Source organism: Acanthochromis polyacanthus, chromosome 16, assembly GCF_021347895.1.
Source record: "Acanthochromis polyacanthus isolate Apoly-LR-REF ecotype Palm Island chromosome 16, KAUST_Apoly_ChrSc, whole genome shotgun sequence".
Classification (NCBI taxonomy): Eukaryota; Metazoa; Chordata; class Actinopteri; family Pomacentridae; genus Acanthochromis; species Acanthochromis polyacanthus.
The window spans coordinates 29415697-29435572 of record NC_067128.1 but is presented as its reverse complement, the minus strand read 5'-3'; the positions used below and the strand labels follow the sequence as shown (position 1 = coordinate 29435572).

The 19876-nt window shown below is 41.6% G+C and overlaps 1 protein-coding gene across 8 annotated transcripts in view; it reads right to left on the bottom strand.

Moving 5' to 3' along the window:
- epha7 (eph receptor A7) overlaps positions 1-19876 on the bottom strand; it is a 96080-nt gene that overhangs the window by 15573 nt on the left and 60631 nt on the right. For 5 of the 8 annotated variants that reach the window (XM_022193790.2, XM_022193794.2, XM_022193792.2 and 2 more), the window contains exons 6-9: positions 10382-10506; positions 8591-8759; positions 4918-5026; positions 2460-2515 (exon numbers count right to left, since the gene is read on the bottom strand). In XM_022193790.2, coding sequence (XP_022049482.1) covers positions 2460-2515; positions 4918-5026; positions 8591-8759; positions 10382-10506 — 459 coding nt within the window. Of the gene's footprint in view, positions 1-2459; positions 2516-4881; positions 5027-8590; positions 8760-10381; positions 10507-19876 lie in introns of all 8 variants that reach the window. The other 3 variants (XM_022193788.2, XM_022193793.2, XM_022193789.2) reach the window with 1 other exon arrangement.

Here is a 19876-nt window from a genome sequence, read left to right as displayed (position 1 = left end):
CGTGCGTGGGGCTTTTTATGAGGCTGTCGGTCACCTTTCACCTCCCTGCGACTGAAACCACCTCGGTGAAAAACCTGTCAAACCGGCCATTTTGGTTCATTCTCTGATACATTCTAGGAAATCAGGGTTTTTGATGAGCATTACTACACTGAGCACGTAACAGTTAGTACAAATTTTTAATGCAAGCAAAGAACTTTTTAAGCAACAGTTGTCTAGCCCTGAAATATTTTACTATGAATACCATTTATCAGATTTTATGTGGTTTGAATTCTCCTCTGAAAATTTTAGAAGGTAATTTCAACTTCTGCCATCGCTTATAATTAATTCAGTGAATATATTCCATCCTCTGGGATGAATTTTGGACAAAAAAAATCAGTGTTTCCAGTTTCCACGTTTGTTCAGTTTGGTTCAAATCTATCAAAATCTTTACATTTTCTGTCTGTTTCTGATGCCAGAAATTGCTATTACTTTTTTTTAAACTTGTGAACATTTCAGTTCCACCAGTAACTAACTCCATTTAAAAAAAAACTTGATTGCAAATGCTATTAATGTACCAAATATAATTAAAATCAAGTTTCATGAATTCTGGAAACATCAAGTGAATTAAAACTACATCAAATCTGATAAACTGATTTAAAATGTGATGTTTAAATGCTGTGAACTACTTCGTTGCACATGAAGTTCTCCGGCTTATTTTTTGCCCTGCGATTTGCCTGTCAGGCTGTATAAATGTTCTGTACCTCTAGAGATCTTCCACACCTTCAATGCAATTGAAATAACATATATTATTGTAATTCCGATACATTAAAGTAGTCCTCCCTCTTACATCGTTGTACCATTTCTGCTCATCGCTTTTCATCTCACTGCTGGAAGAGACACCACTCAGGGCTTAAGAATCAGCCCTTCAATCTACATTTTGATTTACAGATGACAATGAGCAGACATATGCAAGAACCAGTAGTGAACACGAAAGAAAGAGCGACGCGCTGGTAAAGGACAGATGCAAATGCAACATTTTCTCTTACAGAAAACGCCTCTGAATGAAGCTAAATGAGGGTTTGTGTGAAACTCTGCTGCAGCCTTCTTTTGTTCGAGACTGATGCCTCAGGCGAGAGATGTGGGACTTCGTAAAAAAAAAATAAAAAAATTAAGCCGGTGCAATTTCCAACAACAATGATATGGAAGCCGTTCATGAATATCCATGAGTTTTTGTGGAAAATAAGGAAAACAAACAAGGTTAGAAGAAGGCCAGCGATGGGGTTGGGGTGAGTGTTTTGCGCAGTGCTCTAAATTAAGAGCAAATTACAACATTATGCACTACTACGTTAACAGACCACTCGTGGGGGCTATTACGCGGTGCATTTTCAAATCCACTGATAGCAACATAAACTGTCAACTTTAAAATTTAATGAGTTGGTACAGCCATAACACTGTGGATAAACACTGGACCAAAAACAACACCACAGAGCACGTCCAGTTGGAGAGATGCTCTGTACGTACAGAAAAGGCGACGCTGACCAAGAAATACAGCAAATGCATTGTGCTCCGACGAGGGGAGCCGACATTTCCCTCCACTTGCTCCCATAATTGCTTCGTCCATCCAAGATGTCAGCAGATCTGATAGGAGATGTCTTATCACGACTTCCTCGCCTCTACATGGCAGACAAATTGGGTCTACATGTTGGATTTGCACGCTATCTAGCTTCTGTCGCCCTGGCAGCCTCTCGTCATTTGATATTGCACGGCAGATCCCTCCATTAAGCCCCGACACTCGCCTTATTTGTATTTTCTTCCACTTTTTTTGTGTTTTTTTTTTTTTCAGCAGGAGGGACTTGTGAGCTGCTGAGGTGGATCTGTCAGATACTTAGCGGCAGCCAACCTGGGCCGCCTCGGCTCTAGTCGTGCACTTTGTGACACTCCTGACCCTTTGTTTCCAAATCAGCAGTTTGCCTACAGTGCGGATCATTACGGCTCCACTTGGGGAAGCTGTCTGCAGCTGTATCTCCTGGGGTATCATTAGGTGCGGTGTATCAGTTAAGAAAAAAAAAAAGAACAGCTCTTACTGATAGAAGCAGCACGTATGATAGAGCAAACTGTGTGCTCGCCAGAAAATCTGTCACTCGCTAAAACCATCTGACTTAAGCGTGGTAACATTTTTGAAAAGAACTTTCTTTATTCACTGGTCAGCCTTTTTACTCCCTCACTGGAAGCTGTCACATGCATGCCTTTACAGTCTCCTGACTTCTTCATCTCCACACATCAAGTCTAGCCAATCAGCAGCCGATGTTGGCCTGATAGAGACTGGCTTTGCCTCGAACGGGGATAAAACAGCCAAGCCTGCAGGTGCTAATACTTCTTTTCAGTGTGCATCGATGGAGACGTCTCTTTCTATCTATGGTTGTGTGCATAAGTAGTATATACAGCATGTGTGCGTTTAGGATGATGAATGCAACACTCACACTGGAAGTAGAGCTCCTCATCTCCCTCCTGATCAGCTTTGCTGTACCCGCAGTGCCTGCACGGGGGGAGAGGAAGAGAGTGGCAGAATCAACTGATTGTGCAGAGGAAATAAACGCCCCTAAATTACAAGAATTTTAATGCGGCAACTAATGCCGCGCATGACAAATCTCTTAAGAAACCCCAGCTGAGCAGCAGGAACTGTGAACCCAGCAGCCGAGACCCGGGGAAAGTAGCTCAAGTCTCTAATCATGTAACATATCAAATAATACATGCACTGTAAAGGACTGTTCAACATGTCTTGTAATATTAATCTGTAATATTAACGTGTTGAAGGTTCCCTCGAGCAGGTGATTTACTGCACAAGGTTGGTCTTTGAGCACAAACTGGGGAAAAAAGCGATGACATGGGGAGGTGAAATAAGCCACAAATGACGGACATGCACTGTACACATGTCTGTAGCGTGTCCACTGTTCGTGCTACATGTTTTGATTTTCTTGAGCACAATTCTTCTTGGTTTAGTAGGTTGGTTTGCGGCTTTATTCAGAATAAGAGCCGAATATGCTACAGAATTGGTTGATAGTGTACTGTATGTGTTTTAGACAGGCTTCTGTGACATCTGGGTCCTTTTCCTGTATGAGCGGAGTGAAGTGTCTGTGTTCCAGTTATACATTACATGAACCATGTCGACGGGACTTTCTGAGCCTTGGTAATGTCGCAAAATGAACTGTAACGCTCCTATTGTTTTTCCACTTTTTTAAGGAGTACAGAAGTTGAGGGAGCTATTTTGAGCATCCCGAAGTAAAAGTCCCAATTTATTTTGTGCACAGACTGTGTTTTGTAGCTGACAGTTTGAGAACTCGAAGGCTTTGGAGAGGCATAAAACTCTCGTCCAACTCACAGAATCATCATCTGGTTCTTGGATTTTTAAAAAAAAACTCCAATGAATAAGCCTTAACGAGAATTTATGGCGTTAGCTATGACTTCAAATGAGCTGTTCTGTTGTTTAAAACAGTCAGTCACAGGTTAGAGTTAGTGTACAATAACTTTTGAAAAGTGTTTTTCAGAAGCAAAACTGTAATTGAAATTGATGGCTACGACATAAACCTATAATGATGTTTTATTTTTCTGATCTACTGTGTTAAAATGAGGATGTTGCTCAAAGAAAACCTCAAATCAGGGGAAAACATACCTGAAGCAGTAGCTGTCCTTTCAGGATGTCTGTGATTTGAGGTTGTTTGCATTGAATGTAATGCAAACAGGACAAGTAATGCTACCACAGAGTTAGCTGTGAACTACCAGATGGCTAATTATGCATATATGCAGTATTGTGCGAAAGATTTAAGCATTTTAGATGCTTCCACTACATGATATGATCCCAAATTCAGTCGGCTGTAGACAACAAGTCCAAACATCCAACTAGAATACTAAAAAAAAAAAAAACTATCTTCAGCTGCAAGCGGAGCGAGCATTCCTGCAACAGGTGGTGCAGCCCCCTCAAAGCCGTGATCTCAACATTGTGGAGTCAGTCTGGGATTACGTGGAGATACACTGAGACAGACTAAATCCACAAAAGAACTGTAGCAAGGTCTCCAGGATGCTGGAACAACGTACCTGGCAAGTAGCTTGACAAACTGTTGTAAAGGCAAAGGGTGCTTACTGCGAATACTGGTGTGATTTAGCTGTGTTTTTTCTCTTTAATGCACTTCGAAAGAAGTTAACAGAGGAAAAAATATTCACTGGACTATTTCTGAAACTTTACTTCATGTATATAAAGCATTTTAATGAAACCATTTAAAGTTTAAGAGGCTAAAACATCTAAATTTCGAAGGAGTTAATGGGTATTACGGCTTCTGAAGACCTAGTTTCCATTAGCAGCTCTTGCTTGCACCTGCTTTTGCTTGATCTTTAATTGATATCTCTGGAAAATGAAAGTCTCTTTGGATCTATACCTCAACAAAAAGAGGGCGATCTCAGACACAAGATATACCAAGGTTTAAAATAACACAGCTCAATCTATCATGAAAAGCAAGTTTGGATGAAATTCCTTCCGTGCAGATGAAAACACAGATGAAAATGGTAATATCTGATGACAGACTTGGTGCTTTTTTTATGGCAGGAAAACAAAAAGGAAAAAATGAGCGCCATGCTTTGTCCTGCACTCAGGATCTTACACACTGAAAACACAAGGAATGCAGAGCCAAAGCTTTCTCACACTGGAGTACTTGTCTCATTATGGCTCTGCAGAAATAGCTTAAAAAAAAAAGTTGTTGGTGGGGGCTTGATGTGGAGAAAATGATGCATCACAACCCATTAGCACAGCATGCCACGAGATGATGGGTGCACGTGTGTGCGCGTGTGACAACTCCACAGACGTGGAGGCCTGTGAGTGACAGAAAGGCTAATTGACAAGCGCAGACTCACAGGAGCGGAGAGTCAATGGGGCCCGCGAGAGCGTACCTTCTCCCGATGATGAAGCCAAACACCATGAACACCAGGATGATGGTCCCCGCCACGGCCACCACCGCGATGATGATGACGGGGTTCTGCTCGCTGGAGACAATCGCAGCTGATGACATGGACAGAAAAGACAGGGGGGAGGAGAAAAAAAATCATTCTGTGTGAACTTCAGCACATCAAAGATCTGCAGGATGTACAGTAATTGAGCCCAATGAGCGGCGTGGAGATTGATCACCCTTCTTCCTCCCCCAACCCCCATCTCCAAGCCCACCCCGTCCCCTCCGAGAGAGAGAGAGAGAGAGTGAGAGTGGAGGAGGGACGCTTCTATTTTTGAGCCGTCCTTATACACACGGCTCTACTGTTTCAGAAAGTGGGCTTAATAGTCCCAGACGGCGACGGCGATGCCCTTCATCTCAAACAAAGACACATTCAGGTTGAATTGTTTCCCATTCAGAGCTCTCACAGTGCTCAGACTGTTTGCATTGACAAACTGCCGATCGCTGAAGAACGACCGGCCGCGTATAAAGTCAACGCAAGTGGTGTATGAGAGAAGAAGCGGAGGGGAGAGGAGGGAAGGAAATTCATGCATTTTAAATCAAGCGAATCTGCACTGTATAAATGCTGAGAAATACTATACTGTCTGACAGGAGGAGAGGAGAGGAAGGGTTGGGGGGAGGGCTGAAAAATGTGCCGACATTCCCTCAGCTGTTACTCAATCAAGCTTCGATATTACCAATCGCCTATTTTGGGAGGGGAAGTAAGAGCACTCGACTGTCATATTACACACTTGCAGGTCTCCCTCTCGAGGCCGTCACGGAGGAGGCTGATGGTTCGCCGTGCCGGTCAAGGACACTTTGACTGGACTACAAGCTTCTAACCTTGTTACAGGACACACTCTGCATATGGTGTGAGTAATTAATGTGCCCTTTTGTGCGGAAACATTGGATGGGAGGCGGGTGGGAGAGCTTTTTTTTTTTTTTTTTGCGTGGGCGGGTCGGATCGTGGAGTTCTAAAGGGAGGAGAAATAAACGGATAGGTGACTTACAGGTAGTTGAATACCTAAAATACGCTAAGTATGCACTACCGTTTGTCCATGAAAACTCACACTTTCATCCATGTGCTAACATAATCGCACAAGGGTTTTCTAATCATCAATTAGCCTTTCAACACAATTAGCTAACACAATGTAGCATCAGAGCACAGGAGTGATGGTTGCTGGAAATGGGCTCCTATGTAGATATTCCATTAAAAATAAACTGTTTCCAGCCAGAATAGTCATTAACACGTTAGCAATGTCTAGACTGTATTTCTGATTAGTTTATGTTCATTGAAAAAACTGCTTTTCTTTCAAAAATAAGTGCATTTCTAAGTGAGCCCAAGCTTTTGAACGGTAGTGTATGATTAAAAAAACATAATAAATACCATCCAACAAGGGACCTTAACACAGGTTGTTTATCAACCATTATCAAAGGTCAAGTTCTGTCTTTTCATAAATGTGAAACAGATGGAACTTTACACATTCTTGATTAAGTTTGCTCGAATGAATATATATGGCTCTGTTTATTGGAATTTTGAAAGCATACAAGACAGAAATGGTCTCCAATTCTCATGTTTGTCTATGTTCACAATATCTAAGGATGCTTCTGATCCATAACACAAACCCCCATCGCTGCATCAACCCCCCTGCAAAGCTCACAACGAGGCACTGCGAGACTCAGGGCAGAGCTAATGTAACTGATTAGATTTAAATGAGTTTATCCTCTTGACACTACAGTAGCTTGTCCTTGTGCTTAGTGATTTTTCCCATGACGTGTTGTCAGCATAAAGTCAAAGCAATTTGTGTTTGCTTTGCTCGAAAGCAAATAATTTCCCTGGGCTATTACTACAGTAGCTGGACACATTAACAGGTTGTGCATAAATTTTTGTTTTACGCTCCAAAATGACGGGCTGATGCACTGCTTCGGTTCAAAGTCTGCAGACTTGTGCATTTGGAGTCAGGCAGCCTCAAGTGAGCTTTTCATATAAAATAGGATCGGACAGGTGCAAATTCTCTCCGTTTTACTGCTTTTGTCATGTAACACCCAGTTCATCAGCGCTTTTACAGCTGCACCGAATCTCCATCAGATTTCACTGACAGATGACTTTTGCTGTTGCACTATTAGCATCACATGTGCAAAATAAACAGTTTGAGCTGATTGTATATTGGCACAATATCAATGAAAAACCAAGCTGGACAGAAAATGATTCCAGATGATTTCCAGATGAGGAGTATGGAAACAAAGAGATATGGTTTTCCATCTTGACTGCATAAATAATGTATATTCATGCAAAAAAGCTATCACCAGAATGTGTTTTATATGTTTATTATTCAGTTTTGTAAAGCATTTATATTGCTCCCTCTTCTGTATTCAGTTTTCTTCAGATTTTTATTCTCCTCATATGCAAATCTGCACTCACATTATTAGGAACACCTGTGCAGTCTACTGCAATCTAATGTGAGAGCTCTCCTATAAATTCTACTTTTAAAAAGCTTCTATATGTCCAGTTTTTGTTGACATTGGTGGAAAATGGATAATTCTGCTTTCTAGTAGGTTTTCCTCTCTGTATATATTAAAACTGTGAACCCCAAATCCACCGGCAGATTTGAAAGGCAGATTAGTTGTAAAAACAAAAAAGCAAAAATGACACCATTTATCAGAGCCAGGAACTGTGAAAACAGAAAGAATCTTTGGATTTTCAGCTTCCTTGAAGGTCTTTGAACTACTCGTGTGTGCCATGTGGTTGGAACCACCAATGGCAATGCTTTGTCAAATTCTTGTTTTTCGAGATGTCTTATTTTTAAAAATAGTCGGAAAAAAAAAGACCTTTAGCACTAGTCGGGTAATATTAAAAATTCTCCATTCCTCTGCTCAACTTGGAAACCATGACTGACTGAGCTTTGACCAACAGTCTTGTGACAAAAATTCAGAGACTTTTCAGTTGAAGTGCAGGCCATGTTTACACAGAGCTAATAGTTGGTAAATATGGAAAGAGATTAAAAACGGTGCTGTGAAAAATTAGCCCACAGTGAGTGAAAATGTGAAATTGTTTGGGGTTCACAAGCTTATTGAAACAGGAAAAATACATTAGGGACACTTTTCAATGTAAAATCTAAAGCAGAATTTGTAAATTTAAAAAAGTAGGCGCTCTGGTCCAAGTTCAAATCAATCACATGAGAGGAAGTTCAAACCAAGGAAAACTACAATTAGAATTGCATGGGCAATACTGCATGATTTCTTTTAACAACTGAATGCTGTTCTTATAGTGAGACGAGGCCCACATTAATGCGTCGTTGGTCTAAACTCTCAATGAAACAAAAGAATAAGACAGAGTTTGACAAAAACAGGGGCGTATTAGCTGTGTGTGCAATGGGACATGGGTCAGATTGCAAACAAAGTTAGTGTTAAAGGCCAGAAAAATCTGATCTGAAGCAACTGTAGTTTTGCTGTTAGCGCTTCATTATTAGAGCACAAATGTGTGTCAAACACATGTGGAGAAACATCAAGCTTTAAATTGCATTCCACTGTTGAAAACTTGTTGAGCATAAACCACGCTGTTCATATCTGCTCAGGATCCACTTTCTAATCAGGTCATAAAACATGTGAAGCAGAAGTGACACAACAGTAAACGCTACCTGTGGCCTCCTCCTTGGTGGTTATCTCCAGTCTGGGGCCGTAGGTGCCGTATCCTGCCTCTGTGAAAGCCCTGATCTGGAAGATGTAGGCCGTGTTGGGCTTCAGGTTGTTCACTGTCGCCGACGTGGACTTGGACCTCACTGTGGAATAGATCCGATCCTTTTGATCCTGCACAGAGAGGAAATCATCTTTTTTTAAAAACTTTCTCCCCCCAAAAGTTTTTACCAATTAGCCCGGAAAAAGAACATCTAACCGCTCTGAGAAAACTAGCTCATAATTGAGTCCTATTGAAGTGTTGTTATCTAGAAAGTCTTTGCTTTGAACACACGGCAGATATACTTCAGAGGATGTAATTACCTGCACTTTCTAAACGGAATGAACCTGATATAGCAATGTTTCATCCAACTGGAGAAACAACGAAATGTGGCGATTTGAGACAAACTCATTCAAGGTTAGTGGCCTTTTTCATATTCGTTTTCTATATCATACACTGATCTTTACTTAAATAAGACTTCCATTAGAGAGTGACTTTTATTGCTAATTTTCCAAGGTTTTTTAAGTTTAAATGGATCTTGTCAAATTTCGCATTAATGTATTAATACCATATGATTCATGGCATTTTTGCCACATGACCTCCACAAAGATTCTAATTTTATTAGCAATTAAACTTAATATTTTTAGCTGTCAATAGTTTTTGAATTCTTTTATTGCTATACCATCAATGAACCACGTGCCCTTCACATTAAAAGCCATACAGTTGCTCAAAGTTCATAATACCACCTTTTCATTTTATATTTCTAAGGCAACACATCAGTTGAAAATGCTGCATTTTATTAGCATTTAATATATACTATAACAGTGATTGAGTTTCAATACAGCTATGTTTGACTTTTATTTATAGAATTTAAGGTATTCATAAAAATGAAGCCAACGTTATGTGTTCCTTTTTTTGGCTTTATACTGGTTGTATTTTACAAATGAGCTACAATTTCAACTGAAATGATGATCATACCATTAGGCAGGGCGCCACGTAGAGAACATAAATGCATCCGAAAATATCTTCCATATCAAGGAATGCATTGGGATGCACGGGCTGTATGCATTGTGTACTTTGTTGTTGATCTGTAAATGTTTCGCTCGGCAAAAGCCCAAATGGAATGCCAGGGTCTGTTAGGGGTGTAGTCGTTGTTTCCAATTTTCCACTTTTACAGCTGGGCAGACCACAGCCACAGTACGTGACACAGGAGACTGATTCGTCAGTGTGTGCGAGAGGCTGTGGCCAGCAGGACTGGCATCAGAGCTCTGCTACCCTGCCTTTGATTTGCCGGGTTAAATTCGCTCCATTAAACCTCGCTGTAAAAAGCTGATGTGTTCAGACTTGAAACACAGGGAAGCGGCGGGATAATCTATGTGGAAGGGGAAAGGAGATAACGGTAACAGATTGCTAATTCTGGCAGTGCAACAGCCATGGATTGTGTGTGTGTGTGTGTGTGTGTGTGTGTGTGTGTGTGTGTGTGTGTGTGTGTGTGTGTGTGTGTGTGTACTCGCATGTGCGTTGATGTGTGTGTGTGTGGGGGGGGGGTGGCTATGAAGGACCAGTCTGATTAAAATCTTATGAGCATCTCATTCATTATTGCAATTATGAGACAAAGACGGTACTTGCAGAATCTTGTGAATTCCATTCACAGCAGCATGCAGATAGAATACAAAATGAAGAGTCGGCAAAAGTGGATGTGAAGCTGAGAGACGGAGGGTTCCACAAAGAGGCGAAGACAAACAAATGTACTCACTTTTTCGTAGTATTTGATCTCGTATTCCGTGATGACGCCGTTGGGCTGCTGAGGCTCCTGCCAGGAGAGCTGGATGCTGCGCTGCTGCACTTTCTCCTTGATGACCTCGCTGACCTGGGACGGAGCTGTTTAGAGAAGAACATGTCAATAAGTGGAGGGCAAACCCTCTCGGCACACGCACGCATAAAGCTGGCCACAAATCAGCCGCAACCAACTCCTCCGCCAACACTCAGCGGCCCTCGTCGGCTGATGAATATTCACGGGGCCGCCTCTAAATGTTTACACCTCATGATCGAAATTTCAATTAAAGCGCGCACGGCGGAAGGTAGCGTTATCCCAGCCAGTGGAAAACTGCAACATGTAGATTATGAATGACAACTCAGTTCAATTAATTCCAACATTTCCAGTGGAACAAGCAGCCACTTACTCTCCCTGATGACAAAGCTACTCAGAAAGCCTCTGAGAGGGAGCGGGGTGTACCTGTAACCTTCTGACACCAGTCTTATGCACACAAATTATGTCTGGCTCTTTGCGTGACTCATTTGAAGTGTCTGAATAAAGTGCTAGCGTATTTAGATTTGCTAAACAGCACACAGCACAGATATATTTTTTAGTTGTCATACTAATGCCACAGGTAATCGATGGTACTGAACTTAACGACCTTGTGTAGATGGAGCTTAAGGTTACATTTGTGCCATGTGAGGTCTCTTTACTGCAACTACCCAACAGTGTATTGCTGTATCAACTGGCACAAGTACTGCTTCCAGTGAAAAAACATCTGCTACAATGCAATAATCTGCTACTGTACTGCTGCTGTTGCCGCTACACTCGTCCTGTAGCACCAACTAAAGTGATTATGCTTCTCATTTAAACACTAACGATAACATGGCTACTGCTGGTGCTCCTGCTATTCTTACCGCTCATGAGAAGCACCACTGGTTCTTTTGGAACAACCTCTACTGCATCATCATGCATGATTACGTGCAAAATAAATAGGGCAGAATATAGAAGCATAGATTAAATAAAATTTAAAAAGAATCTACTGTAAACATGGGGCACAATTTCAGTGGACTCTGACATTTACTTTCCACTGAAAACCCATAAATAAGTGATGATGCAATTTCTACTGCAGTGTATGCCAAACAAGCATGTTGGAAAATATTATGCGTTGCACCACAATGCTTAAAATTTTATGATAAGTTGTTTCAAAATATACATTTTTTAAAAACTGCAGCTCATGTTGTCTGGATGTTGCACTTCGCTACGTTGCAATTTTTATATTACTTTGCATGCCAGTGAGCTGACCAATGCTGATTTTTCCAGAAACTGGAAATACATGCAGGTCCGACACGCAGTCAGTCGCATTGCCCTTCAAAATTAAACATTAAAAAAAAAAACACAGGGCATCTGTAGTTTCTGAAAGGCTGACATGTGAAAGTCACTATTTCTAAGTTGCACCATACACGTGTTTAGACACGGCACAGGATTTCTGGAGATTTTAGAACTTCGTATTTTGTTTGTTCGCCACAATTCAACGCAAATCAAAGCACCACCAAGGTAATGCAGGGATCACTTAAATCCTAAATCTTTTCATGATGAATTTTAAAAGTATGGGTGATGGAGAATTTACTTGCACTTCTAATTATAACAAGCATTTGTTCTTAACACCATTTGTTTTCTCAGCACGCTTGCAATGTGTGCAGTCACAAGCATAAGATCATATAGGGACCTTCTTGTGGATGTCCGTGTGGATTCTCTTAGCCTTGGGCAGATGACAAAATATATACAGCGCCCTCCATAATTGTTGGCACCCCTGGTTAAGATGTGTTGAAAGTCTTAAAATAATTTCAATTTTTATTGCAGAAGCATACTCTCACACTGAAAATTGTAGACAAATGTATTATAGGAGAAGATTAGGTGCTGTTTTGTTGGCAAAAGGGGGTTGTTCAAAGTATTATCATCAGTCGTGCTAATAATTGTGGCACACATGTTTTGATGTAAAAGTATTATTTTTTAATGTGTGATCCCCCCCCCCACTGAATTAATGCACTTGAATTAAAGGTTGGATTTTTCTCCTTTTTATCATTGTGTCCCATATTTTTTTGAAAAATAACAGAATTTATTAGAAGCTAAAGAACATATCTTAACCAGGGGGGCAATAATTATGGAGGGCGCTGTATATCACATGGAATCTTGCAGATATGCAAATGTGGAAAGCATGAATTTGCCTTCAGTTCTTGTGTCCATGTAGCTAATGAAAGTCAATGTTGCATTCCCTCATGAATACATTTTGTTCTGCTTTACTATGGACTCCTGGGGAAAAAGTGACTCTTTAAATGCTAAAACCTCCACTGTGTAAACCATGAAGATGCTAACTTTGTTAGATACATGTGGTTGTCCAGGTAGCACATAGCAGGAGAAAACACCTCCCTGCCGTCACTGGAAGTGTAGTTTATCAAAGCTTGAAGACTGAGCAAAAAAAGCGGAAGCCTGAAACCCAAAACACTAAGCAGAAAGACAGTAAAATGGGAAACTAGAGAGAAAGGCAGACTCGAGGGACAGTTTCTGCCTTGTACACTTCATCTCACATCTGTTGTAAACCTAATAACGTTTGATGAGTAAAATGTCGATCGAAGAAAGTCGAATGTTCCAACCTGTTTCCAAAACAGACAAACTTCGGTGAAGTATTTTCTAAAATCAGTTTGTTTTTCTCAAATTAGGTGCAATAAGTGCCTTACTTTCCTCTTGCTAAGATTGCATTCTTATTATGACTAGATTCAAACTCTTCTATTGTGGAGTTTTACTTCATGTAATAAAAAAGGCTTTAAAGTCTTCACAGGATTTCGATTTTCTGCAGCGCGTCGCAGTCGCCACAAGCTCGGCAGCTGTGCTCGATGCTCGCAGTACATCTTCCATTACCTTTACAGTACATCATTATCGTCGTCATCTTGATTATAATCACCATCATTTTACAGCACTTTTCTTAAAGACCCCAGTGAGGGAAAAAGAGGGCAAGCTTTTTGGATTACTAAACCTCACCCGGAGGAGATGATGCTTTCAAAAAAATATGCTTACTGCAAATCTGCACTTTAAACATCCCCGAAATCCTTTCTGTAAACATACTGTGAAATCTTGATGACTCACACTGCTCTTGGGGCAAAACATATTAATTAGCACATCTTAGTAAGTTTGAAAAGCCGTCCTGGGGATGACTTGAACTCTAAGGTAAAAGCCACTCGTCAGAAGCCGTGCTTTGATTTGTTTCCTGCGCCTTTGACAAAATCTGCAAAGCGCTTTCAAACGGATCCAACGGTTATAAATGAGGAATTTACACCAAAAAAAAAAAAAAAAAGCAGATGCGAATTCTTAAATGACACTGTAATGATACACATTTAGTTGATCATGTCATTGAAAGCAATTTACAAATGATGAAGCAGATCAACCAAGTTACCATTTGGCTGTTTAGTATGTTCTTAAATCTGGTTAATTGTGAAGCCGTAACATTAAGTCAAGTGACAGAGATGTCCTACTTTTCTTTACTTCTTTAAGTGGAACAACAGCCAGCTAGACACAACCCCTTTTAATGGACGACCAGAAGCTGCTGAAGTGTCAGTGCCATGCTCAGTGACCCAGTGGGAGTGGACCTCTGTAGCCTTAATACAGAGTGACCCCAGATTGTTTTAAGATGACCTGCCACTAATGACTCTGGCTGGATTAAAACCTCATTAGGCCTCATCGGCATTCCTGACAGTAATGCGCACGACAGCAGACACCCGAGACCTTGTCAAAAACCTGCTGTTGTGACACGTCCTCTCATAATCCACCCAAAACACAGGAACAATGTATCCTTTCTCAGCGCAGCCGGCTGGTCAAAGGGACGATTGAGTTTTCTCTCCCGAGTCACAACAAGCAGTTAGTGCGGCTTAACTTCATCCAATTTGGCTGCTTTCTCTGCCCCCATCCAGACGGTGTCCTTGAAATATGGACTTTTCTCTTCACGATCCTAATTCTGGTTCGGGTTTATGGCCGCTAAATGATGCTTCTTGTCTGTATTTACTGCTTTAATCTGACATTTGCTTTCATCCCCTGCTGATGCCTTTTTCTATCCTGCATGAGCATAGAGAGAAACCACTTCACTACTTTGGCAATGTCCTTTGCTTATGACCAGAAACGAGAGACTTTTTACAGTTTGTAAAATGTGATTAGACTCATTGAAACATGGTCTTAAAATAACCAATTACTTCTGTGTATCGTTTCTATCATGTTTTGTATCGCAACACAGGCCTCAAAACAAAGACTGAATGGTGACTGAGCTGGTTCTGACCAAAATTATCACAATACTTGGGCCCTATAAAATGCATATACACTAATCGGTCACAACATTGAATGCACCACATACATCGATCATCCTGTCACAGTGCAGTGCTCTCCTCAAAAACCTTGGGTCCAGGCCTTCATGTGGATGCTGCTTTAGCTCATAAAATCCATCTAAACGTCACTGCAGACTAAGCACACGTCCCCCACGGCAACACCGGCCTAAGGCGTCGACCTTGCCTCCAAATTCCCCACATCTCAATCCCTTCGAGCATCTATGGGATGAGCCAGAACAAGCTCGATCCACAGAGGCCCCACCCGACAACCCACAGGAACACAGGATCTGCTGCCAACATCCCGGTGCCAGACACCACAGGACACCCCTAGAGGTCCTGTATCCAGGCCTCAACGGGTCAGAGCTGTTTTGGCGGCATATTATGCAGCTTGTTTTAATATTAAAAAAAAACAATCAATGAGAAAGAAAGGAACTCACATGCTTTTGAAAAAAGAAATCAAAAAGGCAGAAAAACAAGCACAATGATTCACACCAACGCTGCTCATAATGCAGTCCAACTCTTTGCTTTAATCTGTATTGCTTCCAGCTGTATAGAAAGCTTAATTGTTGTTTCTGGTTCCAAATTATATACTTTTTTTTGCTCTTGTCAGCCTCTCTACCTATTCCAAAAATGTTTAAAATGTCACGTCTTAATACAAAAAGGAGGTTTCATGGTCACGAACAAGACAAAGTACAGTCAAAATTGATGAAGCAGATGGAAAGACATCCCTTCATTTTTATTCTGGCTCCAAAAACACTGGAACAAACAATTCCCCCTGCAACTCAGTAGTATTTCAACCAAAGGGACTGGTTGTCTCAAACTGTCAAAACCACGGTTGATGGATGATTTTTGAATATCCTGAGTTACTGAAGCTATCCTTACTTTCACCAGGTTTGGGGTAAACTCTGAAAATGCTGTATCCCACATATCCCATAATGCAGCTTGGGAGCGTCTCTAGCTACTAGTCCTGGGACCAGATCTGCTTTTGTAGATATGCTGAGATATCCTGAGTTGTAGTTCCTACTCTGGGACAAGTTCCAAAACACTGAACTCTATACTTGAGATACTGTAACTTAAAGAAGGAACAGGCCACAAACTCCAGATGTGGCTTTTTATAATATCCTGAGATATTTGAGATGCATCAAGGTGACTCTTTGGCAGGATGTAATCTCGGATATTGCTGGATCCCACACTTTATACGACGCAAATTGGTTGTGTCTCAAACTACCCAACCTGGGACCAGGTTTGCTATTTTTAAGATGTGCTGAAATATCTGAGATAGGATGAGTCCTAATCCCTTGTGTGGTACAACCTCCAAAACACTGAGATGATCTGTAGCGTTTTTCGATAAACCAGTGAGCTCCGAAAATGCTGCATGTTACACTTCCTCTTATGCAACTTGGTAGTGTTTTTTGGTCAGACCGGAGTTCTAAAATTACTGGCCTGGAGCGTGGACCAAAATACCAAACATGCGCATATGAGTTTTGTCATCCCTGTGCTAATTTAAAAAAATATAAAAACAACAGTTCTTGCAAAGAGAGGAAGTTCTCCTCATTTCTAAAACCGTGTACCTCTCAGAGATACGTGGTTTTTATGTAGCAGGGGTGATGTTGCCTTATCCACGGAGGAACAAACAGTGCAGCGTGGTGAGTTACTTTACCCCACAGCACAGTGTGAAGTGGACTCAGCCACCGTATCTGCCCCATTTACCCCTTTTGCCCCACGGCTGAAGCAGCAATGACTCAGCCCAGCCTCACCCCTCCTCCCTCACCTCTTCACGGGTGACAGAAAGCTGTTGCCCAGTGTTCCCACAGAGATCATGAGATCAGAGAACAGTACTAACAGACATGGGCGAAAAGGTGATCGTTTTAGAATTTCCGAATAGAAAAGACCACAGTTCTGCATTAATTCCGAGTCAGAATGCTCCTCTGGCTCTCCGGCTCCCCGGCGAATCACTCAGGTGGCAATGTGTGACAGCCATTAATGACTGACTTGATATCATGGAGACCAGAACCAGTCAGCCACTCTCAGACTTTTAGCCTACCTGTGGGGCTTAGCACAGCGGAAAATTGTATAATTGTTATGCCAGTCTTAAAGAGACTGTTTGGGCAGGCATTTGTGCATTCATTTTGCAATATTAGAAAATGTGTTAGTGACCCTGAACACCTTCCCCTGTAAAGCTAACTGATCCAGAAGCCAGTTTCCACCGTGCTCTGCATTTGAATATCTTATGAATACATTAGACGGTACATTTTTAATATCCTCCTCTTTCACTCAGCCAACTGATTTCGACTCCGAGGCAAAAAGCAGAGCGGAGGTAGTTCATTACATAAGCGTCTTTCTCTGCCTCCGTGCTCGCCTCATGGACCGTACGAATGCTATAAACTCATATATTAATTACTGCTGTTTTCAAGATGCGCTTGTGTATCTTAACGCCTCCGGCACCATCTGTGTTGAGGTGCACAAGATTTCTGGTGTTTAACAGTGTTTAAAGGTTTTTAACAGGTTTTTAATTTGAACAGGAGATTACAATGTCTTTTTTTTTTTGAAGGAATAATCCGAATAAAATCCTCCGGGTTCAAAATAGACACAGAAACAAACAAAGCAAGACTGTACCTCACAATATCAAATATGGAACTGAGATGTGTTTGACAGGAGACATTTGGATGTACTGGGGGCTTTTTTCACTTACAACATTATGTGCTACATAAAAGCACATGACACTTGAATTAAAGTTTTTCATCACCTCAAGGCTGTATAGGTATTTCTAAAGAATCTATGTTAACGTACTTAAAATCTTGCTTTTCCAGCTGGCTCGGCTCTCTATCATATCAAATTTTTCAAACATTGACAGCTATTGATGCATTTAACATACTGTGTAGGTCTATTCGGTTTCCCTTTTTTCAACACTGCAGAGCTGAATATATACAGTTCAGGGGAGTCTGGTTATTAGACTGAAGCCTTTTTAACACATCAACTCCAGTAGCCTGTGAAACAAAAGACTGGCGACAGTTAGGTCCCAGGCTGGGTTGATACTAACAAGGTATGACATAATCACGATTACTTCTATTTTATGTTGTGACTCCCATAACAGTGCAGAAAGTGACTGCTGCTAAATGCTGGCAGCTATGAAGAAAACTGACGTTTGAGGAGTGATCTCGGCATGATATCCTGAAAACGCTGATTGCTTACTATGGACCCAAACATTCTTTAGAGGAGACATTAGGTTAAAGGTGCAACCCAGTTATTTTGTGCTGCAGTGACTCATGGGAGGCAGATTAAACGAACAATGAATGGTCCAAACAGAAGCACATAGGCTGAGATTTCTAGTCCTAAATATGGGATTCTACAGTTCTACAACTAATTAGTACACCAAGGGTCTACAACTAGACACCAGTAGGCCAAATCATGACTTAAAGATATGCTGGGCTTTTTAGATGTGTTAAGTTGTAGTAGTGTGTATGGGGTACGCCTAAAAAACACTGGATCCAACAATCCCCATCATGCAACGCGGCAGTGTAGTGTCTTTTGTTGGTGCGGAGACGAGAACTAACCTTTTAGATGTGATAAATGGCCTATACTTACAAAGTACAGCACTTTTCTATCTCAGCAGTACTCAAAGCACTTCACAGTGTTTCTCTTTAGGCATTTACACACACCAGTGGTAGTGGTGGATCAACTTTGGGATCAGTCTCTTGCTGAGGGACACTTTGGCATGTTCAGGAATCTGGGAACAAACTGCCAGCAATTTGTGGAGACTCGCTTCACCGCCTGAAACCCGAAATACTTGATCTGGGAGAAGCTCCAATACTACTTGATCTTCCATTTCCATCAATGCAACCAACCATCTTTTTTGACAGACTAACAGGTTTTGTCAACATTTTAAAAAAAAATAATCCAGAAGCACAGAAAACTAGTATGCTGACTTCTTTGCACAAAACAGCTGGATTGTATCACTGAAGTCAAAGTTTTGGTTCCTGAGTAAGTTTTGCTCATGGTTAAAAAATAACAACCACTTTAACCGGAAATAAACACGCCATTCTGGCATGGAAAAATTGCTTGCATGATTTGGGAATTATACGTGGGTTGCCAGATTCAGCAGCATCGTCACTTCCACCATGACCTGCTGCTCTCCACGTTGTCCTCTCTCGGCGGGGGATGTTTGTTGACTACCTGCGTGGAGGATCCAATTAGAATTTTAAAACAGTGCAATAATTTTTTCAAAATTTAATGCGACCCCAGCTGGTTTTCTACAGCCAGAGTGCCTGTGTGTATATTTATGCATGTTGTGTGGGCATTCACTTGTCTGTGGAACGAGTGTGGGCATGGGTGATTGTCATCTGGCCCCCCAACTACTCTCCACCTGTCTGGTTGTGGTAACTGGCCAGACTGAAACCAGCTTGCAGCTAGTGGAGGCCATTCACCTACTCCGTGGGCAACACACCTACAGCGTGCTTGAATGAAAAGCAGCTTCCCCTTTAGCAACCGGAGCACGCTCAGTGAGTCACAGAGTAAAGGACGGAGGACAATAATAGACCTGAGCTCTGATGAATGTGAGGGGAACTGTCAAAATTGGTGTGACAAGCTTCTTGCTCTTGGGGCTACAGAGGAGAGTGTCTCCCTGGTGCCTCTGCGACTCCGCACGGCATTGTATTTTACCAGCCGCCGACGTGTCACCTCTCCTTAGACACAAACAGGAAAAAACGCTGAAGGTGTTGCTCGTGGAGACAACTGAACACATGACTCTTTATTGCTTCTTTTGTTTGTTCTGGTTTTCCTGCCAGCAATCTTTGCATTCAAGTCAGACAACTTCATCGTGTCCCCTCGCTTTTAAATCCAAGCCGACACCCTCATAGGCATCTACATCAACCAATCTGATCAACCTAATTCCTCTACAAGCTCCCCATTGCAAAGATCATGTGGATTCCGGCCAGGCATAGCTAACACTGCAGCATGTTCACAATCAATGGCTAACAGGATCATTTCTGGAACATTCTGATGACCTGATAATTCCTATTCATCGCGACCACTTTCAGGTAGAGGTGTGCGAAATACCCTTGAACCAGGCGTGTTTGAAAATAGAGATTTAAAGAGCCTGGCAGAGGACAGGGTGCTCACTGCATAA